The 22261-nt window shown below is 36.7% G+C and overlaps 2 protein-coding genes across 17 annotated transcripts in view; one reads left to right on the top strand and one right to left on the bottom strand.

Moving 5' to 3' along the window:
- Positions 1-587: 587 nt before the first annotated feature.
- Positions 588-6682, bottom strand: rs1b (retinoschisin 1b). Of its 2 annotated transcripts, none has more exons than XM_051880032.1 (7): positions 6664-6682; positions 5587-5823; positions 4022-4047; positions 3721-3907; positions 2723-2864; positions 1282-1477; positions 588-1013 (listed from the first exon to the last, which is right to left on the bottom strand). In XM_051880032.1, exons 2-7 carry the CDS (start codon positions 5630-5632, stop codon positions 861-863), a joined length of 750 nt encoding a protein of 249 aa, XP_051735992.1. In that variant the 5' UTR covers positions 5633-5823; positions 6664-6682; the 3' UTR covers positions 588-860. The 2 variants fall into 2 exon arrangements, with proteins under 2 accessions (XP_051735992.1, XP_051735991.1); XM_051880031.1 differs by lacking the exon at positions 6664-6682 and adding an exon at positions 6210-6428.
- A 1703-nt stretch (positions 6683-8385) lies between these two features.
- Positions 8386-22261, top strand: part of LOC127504873 (AP-1 complex subunit sigma-2) — a 111275-nt gene continuing 97399 nt past the window's right edge. For 9 of the 15 annotated variants that reach the window (XR_007927494.1, XM_051880016.1, XM_051880006.1 and 6 more), the window contains exons 1-4: positions 8386-8553; positions 9608-9786; positions 15780-15888; positions 15977-16114. Coding sequence is in view for 11 of the 15 variants with exons in the window: in XM_051880016.1 (XP_051735976.1) it covers positions 9608-9786; positions 15780-15888; positions 15977-16114 (426 nt within the window). In the remaining 4 variants the exon portion in view is untranslated. Of the gene's footprint in view, positions 8554-9607; positions 9787-15779; positions 15889-15976; positions 16115-18826; positions 18938-21404; positions 21488-22261 lie in introns of those variants that run through there. The other 6 variants (XM_051880005.1, XM_051880004.1, XM_051880003.1 and 3 more) reach the window with 4 other exon arrangements.

Genomic DNA, 22261 nt, shown 5'->3' with positions numbered 1-22261 from the left:
TTTCATTCCCTCGATTCGCTAAATCGTGCACATGATTTACTGATTTACTCTTTCGTTCCCTCGATTCGCTAAATCGTGCGCGTGATTTACTACAACACAGGAAATATCCCCGGAGAATATGAAAAGGTCAAAGGTGGGGGTTGCGACGTTGGTGGTCAAGGTCACCATCAATCAAATTGGTGGACCATATTTACTACTAATAAAAGTCAAACAAAATCAAATATGAACTGTCCTTTAGCACTTCTTGGTCTTTGTAAAAACATGTTTGATTGCAGACACAGGAGTGTAGAACAATATACACCAGGAGAGTAAATGCTAGCATTGCTAATTTTAGCATTGCCATATTGTTTTTAATACTTCTTGTTAGCATGGCTTTTTTGAAATGACAATAGAGTCTCTCAGTGTGTGGTGAATGGGTTGGCGTCTCTCTAACCTGGAATGAAGATACATGAATTTTCTTTAGATGATTTGTTTAGTTTTGTTGTTGTGATGAGTGAGAAGCAACTGGTGATGAATCTGTGTTCGTTCACAGTTTTGAAGAAGCCCAGGATGTTTAATGTTTACGTCTGTGATAAACAGTGACTCAATTAAGGAATTCATTTGGAATTTATTCAGTTGTCATTACATAAATAGAAATAAAAACACTATTCTTCTTTTTTCGCAAACTTTGCTGAGTTTCAGATCAGTAAGTCATTGATAAGAGTCTCTCAGTCCTCTTGTTTTAAATCAAAAGTGGTTACTTGTTTAATTTTGTTAATACAGAAGCTACGGTTATAAGGTAATATTTCAAACAGTTTCCAGTGTGTTTGACTTTAGTATTGTGGTACATAAAGCTGTTCTTAACCCATGATGCTCATGAATCAAACACACTTGTTCATGCACATGAGCAGCTCCAGGCGTATGGCGATGCGTGTGTGCCATCCCAGAGGAAGGATCCGGAGGTACCGCGTCACGATGGGTGGACGCAGCAGGTTCTGGACCGTGGAGGATCGGTCTGTGTTTCCATAGAACACCTGACGGATGAACACAAGCAAGCTCATTAAATGTTCATAGTATACCAGCATAAGAGCTACTGACCAATCCTCTTTTCTGCACCCTATCAGATGGTTTATCATCAAACTTCATATAAATTATGCAATAATGTGGTAAAATGTTGTTTGGGCAAGGGTACCAAGGTACTCTCTGCATGTTCGGATATGATATATCCGAACATGGTCTTTTCCTATAGTATAGGGTCAGTATAATTTTCCTCAGAACACCCTGGTTTATTCAGGCTTTTACCCTGTTATTGCCGGTCTGGTCTTTGTAATAGATCCAGTTGAGGCTGTCGTGGGTTCGGTACTGCAGGCTGTACTTGGTGGTCCATTCGTCAGCATCACAGCGACCTTGAGTCATGATACCAGAGACCACCTTCGTCTCCAGGAGGTCGATCTGAAGCCACTGACTCGCATCCTGGAGTTTGGACAGCCAGGCACAGCTGAGATGGAGTGAGGAGACAGTCAGTCCACTAATGAGTCCAGAGTTCACCATCAATGACCCTCTCAAAGGTCAATCAGGTGTATGTCGTATTTAAATATATTTAGGGGTTCAAGAGCCTAGCGCTGAAACTCTATTGTAATTATTAAATTTTCCAAGGATCAGCATTCTTGCCTAAAAGTGATCAGGCAGATCAAACCGTAAGTCGTAGAGACTTGAAACTTTGAGGGCTGGTAGTACTCACACCATCTACAACGTCACCAAGGCTTGCCCTGGTCGGCCTGACGGGGGCGCTACAGCCGTACGAAATGGCTCATAACTCCTAAACTATTAGTCGTAGGCTTCCAATGTCTTATATCGTTGGAATCATTGGAACCAAACCAGTGCAGCGAGATTCTCTGGAGTCTGATTGTCAATAATTATCAAAAAAAGTTGAAATTTCGATTCACGGTCTCTAAGGGCCACCAAAACGTTCGAAGTGGGTGGAGCCACTTTTACTAAAACTGCTATAACTCGTGAACAAAATGAGATATTTTCACTAAACTTGGCACACCTGTGTAAGAGCTCATTCTGTGGTCGCGTGAAAAAGGACGCGGCGACTGGCCACTTGGTGGCGCAATAACAGGAAAAAACATGAAAATGGCTTTAACTACTTCACCGTTAGTCTGATTGACTTGAAAATTGGCATGAGGTGTCTTCGTCCAAAACCTGTCTATGAGGACATTGATGTATCTCAAAAAACATGTACAAAAAAACATGAAGTTTGAGCAGCTATCAGACAAGGCTAACGGAGGCCCGATCGGAAAGAAACTCACTGGGCCTGTTTGACTCACGGCCCTAGAGGCCTGTGGGATTTTTTTTTTTTCATTTTCTTTTGTGATGCCGCTGTCCATCGAATCGTTCGTTAAATATTGGAGATTATTTAAAAAAACAACTTTACAGTTAAATTATAATCAAGTACTTTACATGTGCTTTAGTCGACACATCAAATGACAAATTATTATTAAAACATGATTTAAATTGTACTTTAAAACAAAACTTTTCATTTGACATTATTACAAAGTGCACTTGTGTTAAGAAACTTTCTTAACATTTACTATAAGTGACCTTTTATTTCATTATTATATTATCTGCAAGTAGTTTTTAAAAAATATACTTTTAAGATTTGAAGTACACTACAAGTGCACAATTAATAGAATTAAGTGCACTTCTTTTTCACATAGACGGGTTTTTCTGAGACACTTACCCAAACCCCTGACTGTTGAGTCTGGCTTTATTCGGGGTCCAGGAGGAAAACCAGCCTATGTACTGGTCCTGGTTTGAACAGGTGAGCTGCTCCGCCAACACCGATCCGGCCTCGAATCCCAGCGGTTTGTGGTAGGGACACTCTGATTGGACAAGAGGAGCATGGAAACCATCAGGTTATCTTTAAAATGTGTCCAAAATCTCAAGAACGTCATGCTAAATGTGATTTATATTATACAAGCAACATCCACGTTTTCCTGGAACCCACACTCAAACTATCATAGAAAAAGAACAGGAAGTAAAAGCAACTGGAAATAAATGGTCTGGAAAAACCAGGATGATGCAACCAGAAGTGCCAAAATGCAACTCGTTTCCGTGTTTTGACCTCCAGCACTTTATTATGAGGTATTTTTAACCAGAATACGAACAAAATGAACACAAATGCATGATTTGTATGTCATATTATCCTAATTTTATAAGTCTTCTCCAGCCTGAATGAAGATCAGGAGTCCTGTTCGTTGGCACGTGTGGATCTCCTGCAGTTTGTAAAGGTGCGGGACAGATGAGCCCTATTTCAGGCCCGGTAATCTGGGCATCACATTCATTAGTCATGAGATTATCCGCTGGCACTCTCTACCCTCTCTCAAAGTCACTGCTTTCCCATTCTGATGGCGTCTCGCTCGGCTCGTCTCTCATCGCCTCCTGCAGAGCGTCCATGTAGTTCTCTTGTTCCGTGTCGTTTAATATTTTGATGGTAATGTCAAACTGAGGTCAGAGGGCGGTTCATGTGTCATCTGTTTTAGCTGATGCATCGTTACTCATGTAATCGCTCTAAAGCTCTTGGCTTCACGCCCTGAATCAGTTAGTGTGCACTTCTGAAGGGACCGAGAGATGCTGTTTTCTCAAATCTTCCCTGTGAGAATTAATGCTGCCTGACCTTGCACATTTTCGCCATTCAACACCCAAACTGAGGCCAGAAAACATGACACAGACACTGACCCGGCATGCAGTCCTGGTACGGGCTGATGGGTGTGGACGGCGTGGTGCTGATGGAGGTCCAGGCTGGAGTTCCGGTCGGTCGAATCTCCTGACAGTCACAGTTGCAGCCCGCTGGCGTTTGATTCTCCGTCACTTCCTTCACACTCTCCTCCTCCTCCTCTTCATAAGGCCATGGCATCTCTAACTCCTGACACACACACACATACAATATTCACACACACTATCACATGTGAACAGATACACACACACACACACACACACACACACACACACACACACACACACACACATTTTTACTCACCCCTTGTGTGTAAACACCAATGAAACCTGTGAGAGATCAGAGAGAGATACATTACTGAAGAAATCTATCCATCTGTCATTCTACGTATCTCTCTATTTATCTGTTTGTCAGCCTATCTATCTATCTATCTATCTATCTATCTATCTATCTATCTGTCTGTCTGTATCTATCTATCTATCTATCTATCTGTCTGTATCTATCTATCTATCTATCTATCTGTCTGTATCTATCTATCTATCTATCTATCTATCTGTCTGTCGTTCTATCTATCTATCTATCTGTCAGTCTATCTATGTCTCTATCTATCTATCTATCTATCTATCTATCTATCTATCTCTATCTATCTGTATCTATCTATCTATCTATCTATCTATCTATCTATCTGTCAGTCTGTCTATCTGTCTCTATCTATCTATCTATCTATCTGTCTGTATCTCTATCTATCTATCTATCTGTCTGTATCTATCTATCTATCTGTCTGTATCTATTTATCTATGTCAGTCTGTCTATGTCTCTATCTATCTATCTATCTATCTATCTATCTGTCTGTATCTATCTATCTGTCTGTATCTATCTATGTCAGTCTGTCTGTCTCTATCTATCTATCTATCTATCTATCTCTATCTATCTGTCTCTATCTATCTATCTATCTATCTATCTCTATCTATCTGTATCTATCTGTCTGTATCTATCTATCTATCTATCTATCTATCTATCTATCTGTCAGTCTGTCTATCTGTCTCTATCTATCTATGTCTCTATCTATCTATCTATCTATCTCTATCTATCTATCTCTATCTATCTGTCTGTATCTATCTATCTATCTATCTGTCAGTCTGTCTGTGTCTGTATCTATCTATCTATCTATCTCTATCTATCTGTCTGTATCTATCTATCTATCTGTCTGTATCTATCTATCTATCTATCTATCTGACTGTCTATCTGTCTGTCATTCTATCTGTCTATCTACCATCTATCTGTCGTTCTATCTATCTGTCTGTATCTATCTATCTGTCAGTCTGTCTATCTGTCTCTATCTATCTATCTATCTGTCTGTATCTATCTATCTGTCTGTCTGTCGTTCTATCTATCTGTCGTTCTATCTGTCTGTATCTATCTATCATCTATCTATCTGTCTGTCTGTTTTTTTTTTTGTTTTTTTTTTGAAGGATCATTAAGGTAAAGCGCTTAAATTTCACTTCCCATAAATGAGTCATTCTGCACACTTTTATTTCATTCATTTAAACTTTTTATCTTCATCCACAGGTAAAATCATTGGTGATTGTGGCCTAATTGCTAAAATCAATTGACTATATACATGTAGTTACTGAAAACTTTGGATGAAGAACTGCTATAGTCCAAATACATAACAGTCAAGATCCTGGAAACAGACTCAGAGGGACACAAACACGCAGATTGTGAATCTACCCAGATTAAAAACATTCAGAAATAACTTTTTCATAACTTAATATGATATAATGTGAACATTAGCACAATGTTAGAACACATATTTGTTGGGTCTGTTAACACACACACACACACACAGTCACACAAACACTTTGTACCTTGAGTGAACAGCAGCAGAAACACAGTGAAGATCCTCGTGTCCATCTTGACGAGCAGATCTGTATAGTGCACTATATGAGCAGCAGTGTTCAGCTCTGGATTACTGTAATCCACTGGACTCCATACATCCAATAATAGTCCTGATCTGCCTGTGCGTGACGACTTCTCTCGGTCCCCGAGGAAAATTCATTGCTCAGAGGAAACTTCATTGAGTTCTCAGTTGTTTCATTGTGAAACTGTCTCTTAAACTGTGTTTACATGATTAGAACAATGAAGAGTCCAAACAGAAATATCAAAAGTTTATTTATCAAATGCACAGATCATGAATCTAACACGAATATAGGGGTAAAAAAGAGAAATTATGAATAATAATTAAGCCTTTTATATATTTTATATATTTTTAATTCCCAAACCTTAACACATTCTAAGTTGTAACTTTAAAAAAATCTAAATGAATTCAGATCTTTTTTTTTTTTTTTTTAATATTAAGTAATTTATTTAATCACGGAATCAACCTTTATTTATTTATTTATATTTACTATCGCAATGGCATTGTTATCAGACCTTTGACTGAGTGTCTTAATTAGGGAAGGAAGCTTTAATTAAGACTGAAATGTTTCACCTGTGCTGAGACGAGCAGAGACGCAATAAATAGTTCCGGTGATCTGACTGTTCATTTAACAGCTTCACTTCCGGTTCTGTGAATGCGGCTTGAACAGCGTCAATCATGAAAACATCACCTGACAGGAGGCTGAAATCCTTGAAGAAGTCCGTTAAAACAAGCTGGACACGCAAGCAGAGCATCAAGAAATACTCTGCCTACATCTACAAGATTGAGAAGGTGTGTAAAAGCAAAAAAATTTTCCGAAGATCCTAAAGTTGGACTCGCATAAGCTGCAAACCGTTTCATTCGCAAATATTTATGCAACTAGATTTCCACATGTCAAGCACTTGATTTAAAAATAACGAGCATAAATAGACATGACATGAACAAACCTTTTAATTCTCATATTAACGATTAATGAACTGATATTAAAGGGATGGTTCACCCAAAAAAAAGTTCTGTCGTTACTCACCCTCACGTGTTCACGAGAGCACAACGACACATGCTTGTTGACGCCAGAGCAGCGTGAGCGCGCTTTGGAGGTTAATAAGTAAAAAGGTGTTTTTTTTTTTTTGTTTTTTTTTTTTTTGTGCAAACAAAGCATTCGCGTCGCTTCATAAATTGTGGTTAAACTGCTGGAGTCACATGGATTACTTTAATGATGTTTTTACTACCTTTCTGGGGCTTGAATAGTGGTAGTTGCGTAGACTGTCAATGAAGAGACCGAAAATCTCTCAGATTTCATTTAAAAAGATGATTTGTGTTCCGAAGATGAACAAAAGTCTTTTGGGTTTGGAATGACATGAGGGTGAGTAATTAAATTGTCACTAATTACTCACCCTCGTTGTTCCAAAACCCGCAATACTTCAGTTCGTCTTTTGAACAAGCCTTTAATAGTTTCACATTTAATAGTAAGTGCTTAGTTTTATGATAGAAGGAACCAACTATTGACATTGCTTTTTAACTTTTTTTTTTTTTTTTTTTAAATAAAGGAGCTGTCTATTGACGTGAGTGACGCCGCCTTTTTGATGCGGCACCTGGCCGATGTGCACGCGCAGGTGGGCACCGAGGCCGCGCGCCTCTCCAAGTTCAACCGGCGGCGCGTCATCACGCAGCGAGAGCTCCACAACGCCGCCGTGCGCGCGCTCCGGGACAAGTGCGCCTGACGGCTGGAGTTAAATGATCAACTTTTAGACTTGTAAATAATGAATAAAGAGGTTTCGTTTTTAAAACCCTTGTCTTTGTCCTTACACTGTGACATTTGAGTTATTACAGTATTTCAAATGATATATATTTGGAGCTAATGTGCTGTCCCAAAAGATAATTTTATTTATTTTTTTTTTAACCGTAATATAACACTATAATAGTGTTATACATGATAAAAAACGATATTTATTAGATTTGTGATGGTTACAGTGTAAATGGGTGATCACAATCTGTGAGAAGGGTCAATAGCGACAATTGTCACTTGGTGGCGTTGTAACAACAGTAATGACGTAACATAAACAGTCTGGGTTTTTTTTTTTTTTTTTTTTTAAATAAATGATTGACTAACTTGCAATATAAAAGAGCGTCGTTCATGTCCAAATCACTTTGTCAACATATAATTGTAACACTTGAAACGCATGTGACAACTTGCCCCAACCTGACACATCAGAAAGGGCTTAATTGTCAAGTGTGCTTTTATTTCATATTTTATTTAAATATATATTTTTGAAAAATACTCTTGCCCTGACAACGTAGTTAAATCTTTCATATAAAATATAAAAAAAGTTACATGTTGCACAGCAATGTAATATATACCTATAATATACTGTATGTAATATATAAAGGACACAATATTCGCAGTAGGCCTATACAAGAATGCACAAAATTAATAGAGCAGCCTACATTTTGTGTTTGTGCATTATCAGTCACAACTGAGAGCCTATAATGTGTCATCTTCATAAGTGCCAATAAAAATAATTATGTGAATGACAAAAGGTACAGGCTGAACAAACGCTTTTAAATCTGACACTAAATGTGATCCTCTGACGTTTATTCCCTTTTTAAAACCTGCCCACCTTTAAATCGTTTGACAATCACCCTTCCAACAACACTGAGTGTAAGTGTGACTCAAGCGTTGACTGGCGCACGTATCAGCCAATCAAATGCCGGCGCTCCTGATTAGGGCGGAATAACGGTATTTTTCGCACCAATGAGAACTCCCGAGCGAAGCCTCCGTCCAACGAGTAACGAGAAGTCAGCTGACGCCTTTAGCATCTATTGTACACAAGACTCGAGCTGAGACAGACGCGAATCACTGTGAATCCAGAACTCATGTGAATTCATCCCTCATTTACAAACGGACCTCTTCATAAAGGTATGTCGCGTGATATTTGATTATTTCCTGTCTGAAGAAGGTTGTAAACGCCTCGCGTGACTCAAGTGTCAATACCTGATCACATGCTTATTAGTTTAGGCATATGCGTTAATTAGCTTTGCAATCAAATCTCTAGAACGCAAAATCTGCTCGCAAGTTTTGTGTATTTGGTCTTTGAATTAATTTATATCTCTATGCAAATGAACTAGACCAGTAAAGTTAAACACAGAAATTGAGTTTGGTTATAATGATAAGCTATCATATATAATAATAATAATAATAATGTAAGCTATTATATGAATTGGAAAATATGAAAAATTTATATATTTTTAAATATGTGCCTTTGATACGTTTTTTAAAAAAAAATGCAGAATGGATATATCAGATGCGGTTATTGTTGTCATGATTTGATGCTATATTAAAGGGATAGTTCACCGAAAAATTAAAATTCTGTCATTAATTAATCACCTTCGTGTAATTTCAAACACATGAGACGTTTGTTCATCTTCGAAACACTATGAAGATGTTTTTAATGAAATCTGAGCGCTTTCTGTCCCTCCATTGACAGCCTACGCAACTACAACTTTCCAACGCGCGTTCACGCAACAACGTTTGCTCTCGCGTCAACACAACACGCATGCGTCGTGGTGCTCTCGTGAACGCGCGTTGGAGATTAATATTTTGTAAATATAGTTGTAAATTGTGTTTTTGCGCAAACAACGCACTCACGTCGCTTCATAAAATTGAGGTTTAACCACTGGACTACTAAGCTACCTTTCTTCTGGGGCTTGAAAATGTGGTAGTTGCGTAGCTGTCAATGGAGGGACAGAAATCACTCAGATTTCATTAAAAGAAGATGAATGAATGTCCTATGGGTGTGGAACGACATGAGGGTGAGTAATTAATGACAGAATTTTCATTTTTGGGTGAACTAACCCTTTAATTAATATGATTCTAATTTATTATTTACATGACAGTTACTAGGCTCTTATTTACCGTCGGACAGAATACGTTTGGTCTTGGCACATCTCACTTCCGTCTCTTTTCCCATCAGATGCAGTTCATGCTGTTGTTCAGCAGACAGGGGAAGCTCCGTCTGCAAAAATGGTACGTTCCTCTATCCGACAAGGAGAAGAAGAAAATCACGCGGGAGCTGGTGCAAACGGTTCTGGCCCGCAAGCCCAAGATGTGCAGCTTCCTGGAGTGGAGGGACCTTAAAATTGTGTATAAAAGGTCAGTGGAGCAGCTGGAGCTCACTTGCTTTGAAGTTGTGTATTGTTTTATACTATAACTAATGTAAAAAATGCAACGTTAACATGTTTAATCAGAGTCAACTGTAAGTAATCCATTTTAATTTTGAATACTGTAAGCTTTTTCAAAACATTCTATCCCATGATTCAGTGCACTCATTGACTTTCCACTACCATTGTGAAAAATGAAGTTAAACTGGTTTCTGTACATCCACCATCACTTCGATAGGACTGCAATGACATAGCAAAATTAAAATTGCAAAATAATTAACTCGACACAATCAAATGTGACAATTCAGCATGTTACCGTTTGAAACGTTTATCTTAGAAATCGAAGAAAGGAATAGCAGTTTTATGTACATATAATATTTATTAATATTTCGAATGTTTCAAATTAAATTTTTCGCTAAAGTTTTAGTAATTTTATGTTTTTGTATTTTTATTTGTTTTTGTTAAATATGTCTGTATAGTTTGCATTCATTTTTATATCAGTTTTACTTTATTGTTTTATTTTAGTGTTGTCAAACCGATTAATCGTGGTTAATTACATCCAACATAAAAGTTTGTAAAAATATATAGTGTGTGTCCCCGTTACAGTGTAATTATATATTTAAGTTCTGAGTAATAGTAATTAACTACATATACTTACTATAGGGGGTTACACTTTATTATAAAGTGCTCTTGTAACAGTGTAATAATACATTTAAGTATTGAGTAGTAGAAATTAACAACATGTTCTTAGTATATAATTAGGGTTAGGGTTTGGTTTAGGGTTAGTTGCATGTAATTATGCATAATTTGCCATAGTAAGTACATGTAACTTAAGTAACAAGGACACTATAAAATAAAGTGTTACCCTATAGGGTTAGGGTAGGATTAGGGTTAGTTGCTTGTAATTATGCATAATTTATAGTTATTACTATAGTAAATACATGTAACACGTGTAACGTGTTACCCAAGCTTTTATGTTAGAAGCGATTAATTGACAGCATTTGTTTATTTTAGTTCTTCATCTTAAACTAAATGAAAATGAGATGTTTCTTTGGCAGCTAGCTATTATAAAATGTTTACCTTTTTTTAAATTTTTTATTTTATTTTTTATTTCAGTTAATGTTTATGGTAACGCTACAATAAGGCTCCATTTGTTTACATTAGTTAACTGCATTAGTTGTAAATCATTTGTTAATCTTGTTAAATTCAACATTTTCTAATACATTATTAATCATTTGTTACAATTATAAAATCATTTGTATAATTGTAAATTAATTGCCTAAATTATTACATTATTAGCTAACTGCATTCTCTAAATTGTAATGTTGACATGCACTCCCTGCTTTGAAACGATATGTATATGTAGCGCTATACAAATAAATGTGAATTAAAATGTAAATTATATTAAAATCAAAAGTTTTATGTGTTAATATTACTTAAAGGACCTGAGCAAACATGAACTAACAATGAATTGTATTTTTATTAACTAACATTAACAAAGATTAATCGATACTGTAACAAAAGTATTGCTCATTGTTAGTAAATTTGTTAATTAATGGGACCTTATTGTAAAGCGTTATCATGTTTTTATGGTTTTAGTTTCAGTTTTAGTTAAAGACAATCACCCTGGCTAGTGAAGAACATACATTTAGTGCATATTGTGATTAAAAGACTCATTTCTGGGTTTGGAATGATGTTTTTTTTTTTTTGTGCGTAACTACTTAGAAAGAGGTTAATGAAAAAACGTCTTGGCTACTAATTTAACCATGCTGTGAGAAAACTCCTTCTTGAACGTCTTTAAATATTAGCTCAAGTTTGGCTTCAGTTCAAGTAGAGCTTCTTCACTTGATTGATTTGGTCATGATGACATTAAAATGTTTTCAGTATGAAAGTCAACATGAAATTCCATTGGCAGCCCATTTTACTTCTGTAATTTGATGGATTTCAGAGTAAATTTCAGTATTTTAGTTTTTTTTTTATGAACATGGACCGATGAAACGTTCACTGTAAGACAAGGAACACATTTTAAGAAAGAAGATATTATCTTAAGTTATTAAGATATTCACATACACAGAGCTTGTTTACAGACACAAAATAATGAACAAGGATGATAATTAGTTTAGGAATCTGATGTTTTCTGTCTCCGGACAGGAGATGTAGTTTGTGTGTCCTGTACACAATCACATGTTTTCCTCATGTAAGTGTGTGATCAGGATGAAAGCGATCGTTCGTTGAGATGAGGGTGTTTCCATGGCAGCGGAAATGGGGGGTACATTGACCGGAGAACTGACACACACACACACACACACACACACACACACACACACACACACACACACACACACACACACACACACACACACACACACACACTCTCTCAGTGAAATGGACTCCCAAACACCCCACCTGTACCAGCACTGCAGTGTTTGATATTTATATAATATTTAATTTCATTTTAATACTTGGTGTTTCATCACATTATTGTGTGTGTGTTTGCGCTGGATTGTGTGTTTCAGCTTCTGAAAACGAGCTGAATACAAATATGAACTTTGGCACAGTTGATTTATGTGCGTATGGTGATGTTATTGTGTTTTGTGCTGCGTCTGAGATGAGATGAGTGTTATTTGTATTCGGCAGCATGAGTGAATGTAAAATATGCAGCCACACGTTTGCTTTATTCCTCTCTGTGTTCATTTGTTCAGTTCTTGATTTCATGAGGAGTCGTGACTCTCCAGAACTACTGAGACAAATACACAATCACACATGATCTGTATGAGCACTTAAACTGTACACTTTGTGTGTTATTTTTGTATAAATCTAATTAGAATGAACACAGATCAACGCAAACCCGAAGGCTGTCTCTTAGAAGAAAACACTTGGGATTTTTATAGTTGAAAAAGAAAAGCATTTGCTTTCTGAATGATTTTGACAGTAAAGGCCATCCCTATATATATATATATATATATATATATATATATATATATATATATATATATATATATATATATATATGAGTCAGAATGATTAACAAATGCTGAATCATTCCAAAAAAAGAGTAAACAAACTATGATTGACTGTTGTGCACTTTTATTTTATATTTCGGTATGGATGGCAAGGTCATGGGTTTAATTCCCTTCTGAAACACACAATTTAAGTTGCTTTAGATGGAAACATCTGCAAAATGCATAAATGTAATTTTTTTTTATTTCTTTTTTTATTTGATGTAAAGTCTTAACTTTTGGTACTACACTCGATTTGCATATATTTTAGTTGTATTTTATTGCATTCACCCTATTTGCATATTTAGTTTATTATTTATTCTCTCCATTTGCATATTTTATTTTATTTCAATCCTTTTGTCTTTTTTTTTTTTTTTTTTTTTTTAATCATTAAATTCACTCCATTTTTAACTTTTTAATTTTTTTGTTACTTGTTGACTTGATTTAATTACATTCACTACTTCTGCATTATTTATATTTATTGCTGGTTCACTTTTTACTTGTTCTCATTTGCATATTTTAATATTTTATTACTCATTTTGATTTGAGTAATAAAATATTTTAATTTGATCTTATTCTATTTACGGCATTTGCATGTTTTTTATATAATTTAATTTCATTGCTTGTTCACCCAATTTGCATATTTGTTATTTTATTACTTGTTCTTTCCATTTGCGTATTCTATTTTTATTACTTTCACTCCTTTTGTATTTAATCCCATTCAGTCTGTTTGCATATTTATATTTTATTTTTTCACTTAAAATTTTAAAAAGTTTTTTTTTTTGTTACTTGTTCAATTAATTTAGCATGTTTTTATTGTATTTTATTTTATTACTTTTACTACTTCTGCATAGTTTTTATTTCATTGTTCATTCTATTTGCAAATTATTATTTATTTTTTTTACTTTTCCCCATTTGCATATATTTTATTTTATGACTTAAGCACTCCATTTGTATGTTTTTATTTTATTTGATCTTACTTTATTCCCTCAATTTGCATATTTTTATTTTGCTTTCTTATTCACTCCATTTGCATATTTTTATTTTGCTTTCTTATTCACTCCATTTGCATATTTTTATTTTATTTTTACCTTATGTAAAAGTTGTTTTTGTTACTTGTTCACTTGATTTGCATGTTTTTATTGTATTTTATTTGATTATAAACTACTTTTGCATATTTTTTTTTTATTTATTTTTTTTTTTTTATCATTTATGCACTTTGTTCATATATATTCCCCATCATCATTATTATTTCCTCAGTGTCTGTTATTGGTCCAGATGCAGGTGTTGTCGTGGCAGTGAATCACACTGAAGTGATCTGCTGATGGAGAGCTCCAGACAGATGAGCAGACCGTGGGCCGTGATAATGAACGTGACCTTGTGTCTACAGCAGTTCCTCTGCTTCTGCTCTCAGTGTGATCAGGCTTTGGTTCGATTCCAGACTCATTCCCTGAGCTGAAACCTCACAGCTCGCCTCGTCTGACCTCTGACCCCAGCCGCTCGCTCTCAACAGCCTTACTATCTGTCTCTGTAAGCTCCCGTCCAAACAGAGCATTAGCATTGCTAAACAGGCAGTGAATGAAACGCCAGTACAGGCTTATTCTGCTTGTTCTCTATACAAAAATGACAAATGCACTCTCAAAATGACATGTTCCTTCCTGATTGGCTGGTTTATGATTTTCAGCCAGTGTGCACAAGTTAATGTATTCGTTAGTGTACACTAAGTAGTGTTCACAGGTTACCAGTGATAACTGATGGACGCTGGTTTTGTCATGAGATTTGAGGCTTCGAATCTTTTGAAATTGTTTGAGGCACTTAGTAGCAAGTAACTTGTTTAACCATAAACTTCATTTGCATATTTTAATTCACTCCATTTAAATATTTTATTTTATTACATTTACTTCATTTGCATTTTCATATTTTTTATAGTATTTTATTACTTGTTCACTCCATTTGAATATTGTTATTTATTATTACCTCCACTCCATTTGCATATTTTTATTGTTTATTTTATTACTTATTCACTCCTTTATTTTTTTATTTTATTTTATTCACTCCATTTGCTTTCATTTTATTTTATTCAATCTATTTGCTTTATTTTTATTTATTTTTTTTGATTACTTATTCACTCCATTTGCTTTTTATTTTATTATTATTATTATTATTATTATTATTATTATTAATAATAATAATTATTATTATTATTATTATTATTATTATTATTTATTCACTCCATTTTATTATTTGGATTTTTTTTTCCACTCTATTTGGTTTTTTTTTTTATATATATAATTTTATTATATTATGTTACTTATTCAATCTATTTGCTTTATTTTTTTTTTTAAATTTATTTTTATATTCACTTCATTTGCTATTTTTATTATTATTTTTTATTATATTATTCACTTCATTTGCTTATATTATTATTATTTTTATTTTATTTTATTTTATTGCACTATTGTATTCAGCTAGGCTGCAAACCCGATAGCTACTAGCAAGTATACCCATTGTTAGATATGCATATTCACAGCTATACGCATATTCATAACAGCATTTTGGACAAAAGTTGTATGTTGAAGATGTGATTTCATTCTCATTCTCATTCTCTCTGCGTCTCTTACACGAACACAGTGAAGAGTGTCTGTCCCAGAAGACGAAATGAATGACCATCCCGTCTGCTGATCACAGCAGTACATTATCACAGTGAAAACGCTCTCTCAGCAGCTCTCACCAGCCATAGATCCTCTCCAGTGTGAGAAGGACGATAAATGAACTGTCAGCTGAAAAAAGGATACATTATTATTATTGAAACACACACACACACACACACACACACACACACACACACACACACACACACACACACGCGCGCCGTTTACTAACATGCAGTTTGCTGGAGCAAATAAAAGAAATATGCCAAATCCCTTTCGATATTTGATGGAAATTCAACTGGTGACTAAAACTAAAACAAATGTTTATCTTGCAGATACGCCAGTCTGTATTTCTGCTGTGCCATCGAGGACCAGGACAACGAGCTGATCACACTGGAGATCATCCACCGCTACGTCGAGCTGCTCGACAAATACTTCGGCAGTGTAAGTCATGCAGCAGAAAAAACTGGCGTGACTTTGTTGCTTCCAAAAAAAAAAACCCAATTACAGCGATTATTCCTCCCAAACTCAGGTCTGCGAGCTGGATATCATCTTTAACTTCGAGAAGGCATATTTCATCCTGGACGAGTTCCTGCTGGGAGGCGAGGCTCAGGAGACGTCGAAGAAGAACGTCCTGAAAGCCATCGAGCAGGCGGATCTCCTGCAGGAGGTGAGGCGCAAGTACTTCCTGTCACTTATAAAGCGTTTCGGACGCTTTGCTGAGGAGGTTAGTTAAAAATAATTGGTCTGTTGAGATGTTGAGGTCTAGCTACCATAGAATAACAGCACATCTGGTTTAATGGGTCTCTTGCCTCCTGGAGTACTGAGGTTTATTACCGCCACTGCAAAGCGACGGGATCGCTTGCGTATTTCACAGTGTTTTTGGCCTTCGCCTCTCTCTCGCTCTCTTTGAATTGAAAGGTAGAAATCCCTCAGGAGCTGCAGGTTCACAATGACTGCTCTCATGTGTGTGTGTTACCCAGCCTCCCCGGCGCTTGCAGAACAAAACGCTCCTTTGTTCGTTACAGTGTAGAGGAACTGAGCTTTCACACACAATCTCTTCTTCTTCTTCTTGTTCTTCATGGAGTCTCACAGATGCACAGATCTGCAGGATGTCCTGATGCTAGGCTTTCAGATTAAAGCTGAAGTGTATCTTTTTTTGATTTTTAAAATGCTTTTTCATAACCATTTTTTTTTATGTGCACTAATCTGAAGAACCCTAGCAACTGCATAGCAACACCATAGGAACCACCCAGAGCAAGCTTTGGAACTGCATAGCAACACCCTGGCAAACATCCAGAACGTCTTGGCAGCGTCACAGTAACCACTCAGCACTCTAACAGTCACCTCAGAACTGCATGGCAACACCTTGGCAACCATCCAGAATACTGTAGCAACCGCATTGAAACACGCCAAAAGCCCTCAGAACACTTTGGCTACCACATAGCAACACCCTGGCAACCAATCAGAGCATTATAGCAACCACATACTGTAGCTATTCACTAAAAACCACTCAGAACACCATGGCAACATGGCAATGCCTCAGTAACCACCCAGAGCATTCTAACAGTTGCCTCAGAAGCGCATAGCAACACCCTAGCAACCATTTAGAGCATTATAGCAACCACATAATGTATCAATACATAAAAAAACACTCAAAGCACCTTGGCAACCCCTTAGCAACACCTTGACAACCATCCAGAACATTATAGCAACACATTAAAAACACTCAGAACACCTTGGCAACTGCATAGAAAGACCACAGTAACCACTCATAGCATTCTAACAGTCGCCTCAGAACCGCTTAGCAACACCCTAGCAACCATTCAGAACATTATAGCAACCACATACTGTAGCTACTCACTAAAAAAACACTTAGAACACCTTGGCAACTGCATAGCAACGTCACAGTTAACCACTCAGAGCATTATAGCAACAACATACTGTAGCAACACAAAACACATTAAAAAAAACACTCAAAACACCTTGGAAACCACTTAGCAACACCTTGGCAACCATCCAGAACATTATAGCAACACACTAAAAACACTCAGAGCACCTTGGCAACTGCATAGCAACACTTTGGCAACCATCCAGAGCATTATAGCAACCACCAACTGTAGCTACTCACTAAAAAACACTCAGAACACCTTGGCAACCGCATAGAATGCTCAGTGGTTACTGAGGTATTGCTAACAGTCGCCTCATAACCGCATAGAAACACCCCAGCAACCATTCAGTGCATTATAGCAATCACATACTGTAGCAAAACCTTAAAAAAAACACTCAAAACATCTTGGCAACCACTTGGCAACACCTTGGAAAACCATCCAGAACATTATAGCAACACACTAAAAACACTATGAATACCTTGACAACTGCATAGCAACGCCTCTGTAACCACTCAGAGCACTCTAACAACTGCCTCAGAACCTCATAGCAACACCCTGGCAACCATTCAGAACATTATAGCAACCACATACTGTAGCAACACACTAAAAACACTCAGAACACCTTGGCAACCACACAGCAACCACTCAGATCATTCTAACAGTCGCCTCATAACCGCACAGCAACACCCTAGCAACCATTCAGAGAATTATAGCAGCCGCATACTGTGGCAACACAAAAAACACAGTAAAAAACACTCATAACACCTTGGCAACTGCATAGCAATGCCACAGTAACCACTCAGAGCACTCTAACAACTGCCTCAGAACCACATAGCAACACCCTGGCAACCATCCAGGGCTGCGTTTCCCAAAAGCATTGTAAGCCTAAGTATATTTTTGAACCATTGCCACCAATGGTCTCTACCATCAACTTAGCTCACGATGCTTTTTGGAAACATAGCCCAGAACATTATAGTAACCACATACTGTAGCAAAACACTCAAAACACCTTGGCAACCACTTAGCAACACACTAGCAACCATTCAAAGCATTATAGTAACCACATACTGTAGCAACACACAGGAAAAAAAAAATAAAACATTCAGGACACAACCAGCCAGAACACTCTAGCAACACCCTAGCAACCACCCAGGACATCTTGGTAATTGCATAGCAACCTGCAATGAACACAATAGCCAGCAGAATACCATAGCATCTGCTTAGCAACTATCCAGAATGTCTTGGCAACTATCCAGCCACTGCATAAGAACCTGCTAATAAAGAACTACTCAAGACCATAGCAACGCCTTGACAACCAGTTCCGCTAGGTGCCTCTAGGGGTGCAGTAATGACACACTTCAGCTTTAATTCAGGTGTGCTGATGCCAGACGTGCTGTATTGAAATTTTTACTCTGGTTCACCTGTTTGATGTCTCTCTTGCTTTCTGTATCTTTCCTTCTTTTGCCCGACCCAACTCTTTTGATTTACAGAATCTAGATTTTCAGATACGCCTGCTTCCAGGTATGATTTATGGATCATTGATTAGCGTCTGTAGCCATCAGTCTCCCTGTAGCTCTAGTCATTAATCTGATCCGAGTGGAGCCAGACTTTATTCTACATGCCGTGAACTTCCAAACCAAATCAATCTGATCTGGAAGTTCATGACATGCTGAATTTTTCCTAAATAAAAAGGTTAGAGAAACTAGTTACTATAGATTAATTGAGTGAATCTCACTAAAAATGGTCATTTAACCCCCAAATCAAAAGAAAAAAATAAGGAAATAAGACATAAGGAAATTGAGTCACATTAAAAAATCTTAATTTAATAATATACTGGGTTTTTTTTTTTCACATTCCCCTCCAAAATGAAAACAAAATTAACTACTTTTTTTTGTACTTTTCTAGAACAATGTTTTGTATTTTGACCAGTACATTTCCACTCCCTTCATTTTTGTTCCACTAAATTTACAGATATCAGCATTTTTCCACGTTACGTCCCAAAATCAAAAGGAAAAATGAAAAGGTATTTTTTGCTTGAGTAAAAATTAAGCCTTTTTTGCGTTGTGATGTTATTAGTTTTCTCACTTTCTTTATGTAAAATGCTATCTTTTTCTTATAGAAGCTTGTTTCTGCCATGAAAAAAAATAAAAAAAGTAATTGTGAGTTATAAAGTCAGAATTACGAGTTATAAGGTCAGAATTGCGAGTTATAAAAAACAGAATTGCGAGTTATAAAAAAACAGAATTGCGAGTTATAAAAAAACAGAATTGCGAGTTATAAAAAGTCAGAATTGCGAGATTTTAAAGTTGCAATTGTGTTAATCACGCAATTCTGACTTTTCTCCGAATTAAGAGATTGCAAGTTGTAAAGTCCAATTCTAAGGAAAAAAAGAGACTTTTTTTTTTCCCTCAGAATTGTGAGTTTATATCTCTCAATTCTGACTTTATAACACACAAGTGCGACTTTATATCTTGCAGTTGTGAGATAAAAAGTCAGAATTGTGAGATAAAAAGTCGTAATTACCTTTATTTTTTTATTCAGTGGCGGAAACAAGCTTCAATAGTTTCCTCGTTTTCTTTATGTACTGTAAAATGCTGTAAAATTCTTCTGGTTTTTGGGGTTGAATACATTCTTGACGTGTTTTGTGAGATTGACCCAGTTAGTTACTAATGAAACTAAGCAGTTTAGTTCCTGTATATTGTCAGGAAATTCTTACCCAAGTATTTCTTCTCATCTCCCAGTGAAAATGGTCTTTGAATGAATGAATGAATGCGACTGGATTAATTTTTTTCCCATTAAGGTTGATGTAGGCGCTAGTTACAGACTAGAGGAAATAGAAATGTTCAGTCACCATCGGTGAACTCAAGTTTGTGGAGCTTTCAGAGCCAAACAGAGCTGCGGTTTATCATCTCTGACTGCCATCCTGACAGACTTTGTCCCGAGGGCCAAATTACAGGCAGAGACAAAGGAGAAAGAGAGAACAAAGACGTGCTGTCCACGCTTTAGCAGCAAGACATGACCTAAATGTGCAGTTTACCGACTGAGCACGAAAAGACTAGCAGCGCCAAAACATTTATACTAGCTTTGCATCTTTATATTCAAGTAACCATGTGAATTTTCATTTATGCAAGAAATCAACATAATGGTTTTAATTTTGAAGATTATTTATCAGTGAGAGCATGCGGTTTGAGCCTCAGGGGCTGCTGTAGTCTCGACTGGGGTTTGTCCTTTATCTGCTGATTTGAGGTCAGATTCTTTGATGTTTTAATGAATCTGGTTTGGATTTAATGAGTTTGAGCTGCTGCTCTGTTTCAGCAGTTTGTAACTGTTGTTCATACATATCTACGTTTGTACGGTCTGGATTTCCAAATATTAAACTAGTCGAATTACCCAATTAATTGAGATTAACAACTATTTTAGTGCTTTTATATCAGTTTTATAATGTATACAAGCGCTTTTGACCAATGGATTTCTGCTCAAGCCAGTTTTTCTCCTCTAAAATGTTTTTATTTACAAATAATGTGTGAATTTCTGAACTATTGCATCAGAAATATTACATAACTCCAAAAAGACTCATGATGTGGCATGTTTATATTTGTGGGTAAGTTATGCAGGCTAGTTAAATAGTCAATGTTGTGTTTTCAAGGCAGTGGAAACGTCAGTTTTGAGTGAAATTTGTGGTTTAGTGGAAACGGGTTAAAAGAGCATGAAAATCAGCCTGGTAATCACAATTTTCCATTATATTACAAATTAGATTGTAATATATTTCTTCACTCAATGTTAATTTCTGTGGCCAGCTGCATAAACACAATCATTATGCATGTCTTAAGAGCTAGTTGTTAGCCAAGGGATAATCAGTTTTAATTTTTTAATGCAACTTCTATTTGTTTTGACTGGATCGTCTTTCTGAACCACCACATTTACCTTCAGTCTGAGGTTCAGTCGCCATGAAAACATTCTCATTCACAATCTTAATCCAATTCCAAGAGTTCCTGGCCTTCTGTGAAACGGATTTGGCGTCATTTCGTAGAATCGGGCTGTTTGATTGGCTGGTGTTTCTGTCCGTAGAGCCAGACTGAAGACTGGGGAGGTTTGGCCAATGAGGAGATCTTATAAGGGGCCGGAGCCCCGCCCACCCTGTCAGCCTATTGGTAAATGGTGTGATTTGCCTGAGCCGATTACTGATTGGGCATGATGAAGCTCTCGCTCGCTCTGATTGGAGGAGACGTGGTGGTGTCTTTTGAACTTCTTAACTCTTGACCTTAACTCTTGACCTTTGACCTGGTCAAAATGTGGTCACAAGGTTCCAAGCAAACTACAAGCAATATATATATATATATTAGATATACAGCGCCAGTCTTACAGGGCCAGTGATAGTAATTCCTGTCACGCCTTCAGTTATACATTTAATCATCATAATGGCATATTCAGCAAATGACTGAATACTGTACATACAGTACATGTAATGCAGATGTGTTGCGTTTAAAGACACGCACCCCGTCTCCACAATCAGATGCTCTGGATGTGTGTGTTGGCCTCTGACATGATGCCTGATGGGAACTAACTCGCATTGGATGACAACAAATGTTTTAACTGCATTTTTATGCTCTCCATAAATTGTGCCTGTATAAAGATGTGCATTACTCCCTCAGCTCAGGACGGGCGTCTCGGCGGGGAGGGAATGTGATTATTTGCGTGTGTGAGCTGAGGATGAGAGATGAGCGCGTCCCTTTTCATTTTGGGGCTTTGCCACTGCATAAATATCCCACTGCATCAGAATAAATCACATTATGCGGCGAGGGGTTTGTGTTTTATGATGTGATCTCTCTCTCTCTCTCTCTCTCTCTCTCTCTCTCTCTCTCTCTCTCTCTCTCTCTCTCTCTCTCTCTCTCTCTCTCTCTCTCTCTCTCTCTCTCTCTCTCTCT

The sequence above is a fragment of the Ctenopharyngodon idella genome, chromosome 22, assembly GCF_019924925.1.
Source record: "Ctenopharyngodon idella isolate HZGC_01 chromosome 22, HZGC01, whole genome shotgun sequence".
Lineage (NCBI taxonomy): Eukaryota > Metazoa > Chordata > Actinopteri > Cypriniformes > Xenocyprididae > Ctenopharyngodon > Ctenopharyngodon idella.
The sequence above is the reverse complement of the archived record's forward strand: the minus strand, read 5'-3'. Positions and strand labels throughout refer to the sequence as shown.